The 8089-nt window shown below is 43.4% G+C and overlaps 1 protein-coding gene across 1 annotated transcript; it reads right to left on the reverse strand.

The window, feature by feature from the left end:
• Positions 1–5802: 5802 nt before the first annotated feature.
• Positions 5803–7021, reverse strand: GPR119 (G protein-coupled receptor 119). The gene has a single exon (XM_025373218.1). It carries the CDS (start codon positions 6897–6899, stop codon positions 5892–5894), a length of 1008 nt encoding a protein of 335 aa, XP_025229003.1. The 5' UTR covers positions 6900–7021; the 3' UTR covers positions 5803–5891.
• Positions 7022–8089: the final 1068 nt, after the last annotated feature.

Genomic DNA, 8089 nt, shown 5'->3' on the forward strand with positions numbered 1-8089 from the left:
AAGTTGTACTCTGTGAGAGGCATTCTTAAACTACTGTGTTCTGTTAGTTCAGATTTCTGAATTTGCAGAAGGCAGATGAACCCTAGCAGTAGGCCATATCAAAAAGTTTTCTTTTGTAAAAATGATAATAATAATAATAATAATAGCAACTGGTTAAATTCCTTAGTATGGTTTATTCTTTCAGGAAGCCATGTGCTTTTATCTCTTTGGGATATTCCTATCAGTGTGGTCTGTTCATTTATGGCTCACTAATGACTTCTCTTAGCAGATATCTCAGGGAAATGTTACACTTCAAGAAATGCCAGCAGAAATGTGAATCAAAATTCTTGGCCTGGTGCAGTGGCTCATGCGTGTAATCCCAGCACTTTGGGGGGCTGAAGTGGGCGGATCACGAGGTTAGGAGTTCAAGACCAGCCTGGCCAATATGGTGAAATGTTGTCTCTACTAAAAAAATACAAAAAATTAGCTGGGAGTGGTGGTGTGCACCTGTAGTCAGAGCTACACAGGAGGCTGAGGCAGGAGAATCACTTGAACCTGAGAGGTGGAGGTTGCAGTGAGCCAAGATCGTGCCACTGCACTCCAGCCTGGGCAACAGAGTGAGACTCCATCTCAAAAAAAATTACTTATAAATATTTAATGCTCCTTGATCTAGTAATACTGCTTGGTGAATTTATTCTAAGGAATGGGACAGAGACATGCCAATGATTTATACACGAAGATATTTATCATGGTATTATAACAGAAATTAGAAATAACCTAAGTTTTAGCACACTATAGGGAAATAGTTAAAGTATTGTATCATTTGTTGAAAAAGCATGCAACCATTACAAGTTGTGTTTTTGAAAAAGACTTGATGACATAGGAAAATATACACAATATAATGTTAAGTGAAAAAAAACAGATGAAGGAGAATAACAGTGGTCATCTCTGGATAGTATAATTATGGGTACTTTTGTGATTTCCTATGTTTGCAAAATTTTTTTAATGAACAAAAGTTTTTATAATTGTAAAAGAAATAGTAAACATAATTTATATATCAATCTATACCTCTAGAAGATATCCCAGCAAAGCTGGGGCAATTTTAGCACATAGCTCTCAATAAATGTTTGTGAGATAGGTAAGTGGATGGACAGACAGGTGAATGAATGAATGACAACTGGCATTTGTAGGCACCACCATTGATTTATAAGATTGCAGAAATAACAAGTGAAGATTTGTTAATTAAAAGGAGAAAATTCCAGACCAGTCAGCAGTTTGAAGGATGACGTGGAAAGTACTGAAGGAGCCACAAAATTGAGTGACTGACAGTAGCCGAGGAATTGTGGTCTGTCATTGAGTCCATTGCTATTCTTGTTTCTGCTGATTCTATGTGTGTCCTTAAGTATCTTGTGCCTGCTGTTTTCACTGGTCTCTATTCAGTTTGGCCAGTGACTGAGCATGGTGAGAATGAAATCAAGGTCATGAGTTCAATTCCCATTTGAACTAGTTAACACTTCTCCTTCTAGGGAGGAGATATCCCAAGGCTATCTCTGGCTCACACTGGACATATGGACAAGCAGGGGTATGGTGGTCAGGGTAACCTGCCTCTAACACTTCTGAAACCACTTGAAACACCTCTGTACAGAGGGCTATAGTGTCCTTATGTTCTTTGAGAATAGTCCTCTGAAATTGAGGTGTTGATATGTATAACATTTCCTACCTAAGGAATTAATATAAAACTTAGTCATGTTACAATTTTTATTACAAATTCAGCCTGGTGCAGTGGCTTCCTCCTGTAATCACAGCACATTCAGAGGCTGAGGTGGGAGGATCACTCAAGACGATCATGAACAACATAGGAAGACCCTGTCTCTACAAAATATAAATAAATTAGCTGGGCATGCTGGCATGTGCCTGTGTTCCCAGTTACTCAGGAAGCTGAGGTGGGAGGATCGCTTGAGTCTGGGAAGTTGAAGCTATAGGGAGCCATGATCACAACACTGCACTCCAGCCTGGGTGATGAGTGAGACCCTGTCTCTTAAAACAAAAACACCACAAATTCACAGTAAGCTGTTCATGGAAATAATAAATGGGACTGATTGGCCTACATTGCATCCTACAAGGTATTAATATCTGGGATGTTTTGATCACCTTGCTGAACTAAATCTGGCTTCTTGGTAAGCCCATCAGGAGACAACAGTAGATGTGTGAATGAAATCTAAATGTTTTCAGTACATTCCCTTGTCTGTGAAGGAGCCTGCATCAAAGAAAGCCATTAGACTTTTGCGTAGCATCCTGTATGTCTGCTCTTGGTGACTTATTAAACACAGTGTTTTGAGACGGAGTCTCACTCTGTCACCCAGGCTGGAGTGCAGTGGCGTGATCTCGGCTCACTGCAACCTCGGCCGCCCAGGTTCAAGTGATTCTCCTGCCTTAGCCTCTTGAGTAACTGGGATTACAGGCGCCTGCCATTGCGCCTGGCTAATTCTTGTATTTTTAGTAGAGATGGGGCTTCACCATATTGGTCAGGCTGGTCTTGAGCTCCTGACCTCATGATCCACCTGCCTCAGCCTCCCAACATGCTGGGATTACAGGCATGAGCCACCGTGCCTGGTGAAACAGAGTGTTTTTTATTATGATTACTCTTAAATCCAATTATCATACTAGTGCCAATGCCTTGTTTGTATCTGCTCTGTCTTGATACTGCTAAGGTATTAGATTTACTGTTTGTCTTTTTAAACCTGAATCACCTCTCATTACTCATTTTTAAAAATCTTATTCAGGGGTTGAGGAATTCATAGTTCTGAGTCCAATTGTCCTTGTCCTATATGTCATAATATCTGAATATGAGGGACTCCCTTAAATGGGTCAACTGACTGTTTAGTTCAGGGTGTTTAAGGAAGAGGAAGAGAACTGACATTTTTGAGCACTAACAGTGTGCTGTAGTTTACTAGATATTTACATATATATTATCTGAGTTAATCTTCAATATAACCATGTAAAGTAGGCATTATTACCCCAGTTTGATGAATGAGGGATCTAGTTTGAGAATTTAAATGACTGAATTATCATTTGAACACTGGTCTGTTGGATTTCAAGACCTGTGATTTTTCCACTGCACATACTGACTCCCAGGGGTAGCAGAGTTTCTTAGATTGAACCTAACAACACACTGATCACCTCCCCTCCCCTCCCCTCCTGCTTTTCTGTATTTAAAAATATATATATATTTTATTTTTAATTGATAAATAATTGTATATATTACATGGGGTACAATGTGATGTTGATATATATATGTTTAAAATGTGGAATGATTAAATCAGACTAATTTACTTTTTTTTTTTTTTTTTTTTGAGACAGAGTCTCGCTCTGTCACCCAGGCTGGACCACAGTGGCACGATCTCGGCTCACTGCAAGCTCTGCCTCCCGGGTTCACACCATTCTTCTGCCTCAGCCTCCCGAGTAGCTGGGACTACAGGTGCCCGCCACCACGCCCGGTTAATTTTTTTTTTTTTTTTTTTGTATTTTTAGTAGAGACAGAGTTTCACCATGTTAGCCAGGATGGTCTTGATCTCCTGACCTCATGATCCGCCCGCCTTGGCCTCCCAAAGTGCTGGGATTACAGGCGTGAGCCACTGCATCTGGCCTTTTTTTTTTTTTCCTAAAAGGACCTTGGCTTCAGAATTAACTTTAATTTTCATTCCATTTTGCTTATATTACCTTGACAAGATCAGTCCTTTGTAGCAAGGCCAGGATTTAAGCTTTGAACCACCAGTAAGGAGGACATTGGTTTGAGCCTGCTTTCAATTTTGTCCAAAATCCAGTTATTCATATTTTACCTAGTTCCCAGTAACTCATAATACAATCCAAGAATGTGCCTTATTGCTGGCCTGGTACTTGCTGGATGCTCAGCATTTCAAAGCATATTGGGTTCCATCATCCACTTGAGAGCCAAAAAGTTCTTCAGTTGTAGGAACACGATGCTTGCTATGGTGAAAGAAAGTATGTTTCTCCTCTGGGCCAGACTGGTAAACAAAGCGACTGCAAAAAATTTACCAAAGGTGGGTTGATGTGTATGTAGTAGAATAGATCAATGAGAAACAGACCATTTGGGCTGAAGAAGATACAGGGTGAAGGTAGGGAGAAGGAAATTTTCAAGAGTAGGGAAACCGAAAGGGATGATCATTATCCTCTGAATGACTGAGGAAAGAAAGCTGAGAGTTAATCTAAGACGAATGGGGGATTAAGAAAATCCGAGTGGAAAGCATAGTGGTGTGGTGACATCCTTTGAAAGGAGGGTGGCTGGATTCCATCCAGGTCTAAACATTATAATTTGTGATTAGAATGAAAATTTTCAAGGGCCTCTTGGAGTTAGCCATTACACGTTGGATTCAAATGCATCCTCAGCTCATTAATTTAGGGATATTGAGGGATTAACCAACCTAAGGTTGTTTCGGTATCAAATCCTAGACAAGTTAATTCATACTGGTTTGGTTTCTTCTTGCCTTCTTTTGCTGTCAACTTGGCAGCTTTCTGGGGCAGTATTACAGTTTAAGGTCTTAAGAGCCAAACTCTCTAGCAATCCACTGTGGAGACCAGGAGGTTTTGGAGAGGGTTACAGGGAAGCTCAGGAAAGCAGAGAGCGGTTCCTGAGTGTCTTCGCCATTCTGTTCTTGAAATTTTGCTGCCAGGTTGCCCAGAGGGAAACTGAGCATAATTTCCATCTGCCAACCTTGTCATTTTCTGTACCCCACAGAAAGGAGGATGAGGCACCTGCTCCTCAGCTGGTCTCCCGTGCAACAGTTTCTTAGGAAAATGTAAATTGGGGAGTAAGTGGAAGGAGCCCCGAGGAGCAAAGTGGCTCCAGTCTGGAGAGCTTGGCTGTGCCTGTCTTGGTACCCACCTTTTTTCTCTCCCTTTCCCTCCCAGTGCCTCAGAATTTGTGATCCAGCATTGTCATCAGCAAGTAGCTACAAGTGACATATGAGGCCATCTTAAGGGAAGGGGCAGCAGAGGGTTAAAAGGTGATGGATTGGGACCATTAACAGCAGAAGTAATCACAAGATAGTGTTTCTTTGGCAAATAGCCTATTTTGAACATCATGAGGTGTGGGAAAACACAAGCTTTAGATGAATTGAGGTTTCTGCCTTTTAGGCACACTCACCATATAAAATCTCTGATTAATATCAGTAAGGGCAGGAGAAGGAGGGACTCCTAACCTTGCCAAAGCAATTACTGTAGTAAATCACTATAGTAAACAGTTAAAAATAACAGAAACTCATTTCTCTAGTGCTGTTCAGTATGGGAGCCATGAGCCACATGTGGCTACTGAGCATTTGAAATATGGCTAGTTTAAATTGAGATTTTTTTGTAAGGGCAAAATACACACCATATCTCAAGGACTTAGTATGAAAAAAAAAACAGCATAATTTTTATATTGATGACATGTTGAAAACAATATATTGGTTACATTGGGATAAATAAAGTATTAGTTTTGCCTGTTTCTTTTTACCTTTATAACACGGTTACTAGAACATTTAAAATTATGCATGTGGCTCACATTATATTTCTGTTGGACAGTGCTGCTCTGGTATACTAAAAAATAGAATTTGATCTATAAGCATCTTTTTAGCAGTACATTTCTTGCTTTGAGTAAGTGTACCTATACATCAGAGACAGGCTCATTTCAAAAGAAGGACAGGGAGGAGTGGCGATTTGAAAATGGGGAAACCAATTATAGAAGAAAGTCAGGACCCTGCCTCAGTTACCTCTCAGTCTGGGGGTGGGGGATGCTGTGACAGGGGTCAGTTGCCTGAAGCAAGTGCTCTCATCCCCGTAACTCCTGTTGATCTAGTTGGGGCTCCAGAGTGGGGAGGAGAAAGGCACTTTGAAACTTCTCTGCCCTTACCGTCTTAGCCATCAAACTCTGAGTTGGAGATAGTGACGATGTGACAGGAACTTTCCCTGGGCCTCTCTGGGCCACCATTCCTGGCCGAGAGAAAGAGGAGGAATGAGGTGAGCGCCTTCTTCACTCCCAGGGCCATGTGATAGAGCTGCAGTCGCACCTCCTTCTGCCGATAGGCATAGATGAGTGGGTTGAGCAGGGAGTTGCCCACACCAAGCAGCCACAGGTACCGTTCCAGCACTAGGTAGAGGTGACACTCCTGGCAGGCCACCTGCACAATGCCAGTGATAAGGAAGGGGGTCCAGGATAGAGTGAAGCTCCCAATGAGAACAGACACAGTGCGGACAGCTTTGAAGTCGCTGGGAGTCCGTGGGGGTCGATAACCTCCAGCCATGGCTCCTGCATGTTCCATCTTTCGGATCTGCTGACTGTGCATGGAGGCAATCTTGAGCATGTCGCAGTAGAAAAAGACAAAGAGGAGCATGGCTGGGAAGAAGCCAACGCAGGAGAGGGTCAGCACGAAGTAAGGGTGAAATACAGCAAAGAAGCTGCAGGACCCTTTGTAGGCGGTCTGCTGGAACATGGGGATTCCAAGTGGGAGGAAGCCAATGAGGTAAGACACCAACCACAGCCCGGCAATGCAGGCCCCGGCCACGAACCCACTCATGATCTTCAAGTAGCGGAGGGGCTGCTTGATGGCAAGGTACCTGTCAAAGGTGATCAGCATGACTGTGAGGACAGAGGCAGCCGCAGAGGAAGTGACAAATGCCATCCGCAGGCTGCACAGGGTCTTCTGTGTGGGCCGAGAAGGGCTGGAGAGCTGTTCTGTGAGTAGGCCTGAGATGGCCACACCAATCAAGGTGTCAGCCACAGCCAGATTCAAGGTGAAGCAGAGATTGACACCATCACTCTTGTGGATCAACAGCAGCACAGCCACAGCCACTAGTGTGTTAGTAGCAATGATGAGGGAGGCCAGGACAGCAAGGATCACTCCAAATGAGAAAGATGACTCCATGTCTCGAAGTGGCAGGACTTCACTTACCAGGGCATGCTGTCTTTCCAGCTGAAATTCTCATGGGCCAGGAGAAGAAGAGCTGTGGGTTCAGAGATACAACACGATTCCAGCCTTCACTGGCAGTCCAGGCTGGCAGCTCGCCATCTTTGGGATCCTACAGGTCATGAAGAATTACTCACCCTCTCTTTTCAGTCCTCAGCCTCCTGCCTCTCCAGCTCTCTAAAGGCAGCAACCTCAGTACAGACCTCCCCCTGGGCCCTGAACTAGTCCCTCCCCCTCCAACCACCAAGTTACTAGACAACTCCCAAGTACCTGTACATGCTGTCTCGCCAGGCCCTCTCCCTTCAATGGTGCTTCAGGGACTCTGGAGGGACAGGGACATTCATCAGGTCTCCTGTCTGTCAAAAGATATAATTGACTCCAATCATACTTTTTTCTTCCTCTATATCTTGACATTAAATTTCTACTTTCCTTCCAAAACCTCGAGTACCAGCTTAAATAACTAATCTCAGCTTAATTAAACTTTTTCTTAATAATTAATTCTCAGTTACTATTATGAATTGCTTTTAATCAAGCAAGATGCTCACAATCAGTTGAAGTGGGAAGTGAGGGCAGGTGAGCTTTTTGAGGGGCCCCAGCATACTTTCAAGAGTGCTACCACACATTTAAGCTGTTTCTTACCTTTTGCTTCCTAGCTCCTCAAATTCCAATTCTCTCAAGTAGGGCATGCTGTTCCCCTGTTTCTCATCCCTTGGAACCCATTTGAGGATTCAGGACAGGAAAAACAGGGCCAAAAACTGTTAACAGCTGTCATTCAGTTTAGAGCCCCTTCGCCACCTTGTGCTGCTGTCTCTCAAGTATACTCATTGATAATTATTTCTGCAGCATGTTGGGCCAGGTCTCTGGTCAGTGAATAGTGGCTGCTGGGCTTGCCTTTCTTAATCCTATAGACCCAAGGTATCTCTGTGGGAGGAGGAGAAGAGGAGATGAGCTGCATTCTGGGAAGTGTCTGTCTGATGTTTGGCTATGGAATTTTCCACTTTCCAGGAATAGGAACGTGGGGGTGGTTGAGGGCGGAAGGTTAGACCAAAGGGCGACTGTGTTGCTGAAGCAGGTAAGATGCACTCCAGAGGGGCAGCTGCATAAGTCACTCCTGTTTTAGGATGTGTATCTATTTGCTTGGGTACTTT

The sequence above is a fragment of the Theropithecus gelada genome, chromosome X, assembly GCF_003255815.1.
Source record: "Theropithecus gelada isolate Dixy chromosome X, Tgel_1.0, whole genome shotgun sequence".
NCBI classification, from domain to species: Eukaryota; Metazoa; Chordata; class Mammalia; order Primates; family Cercopithecidae; genus Theropithecus; species Theropithecus gelada.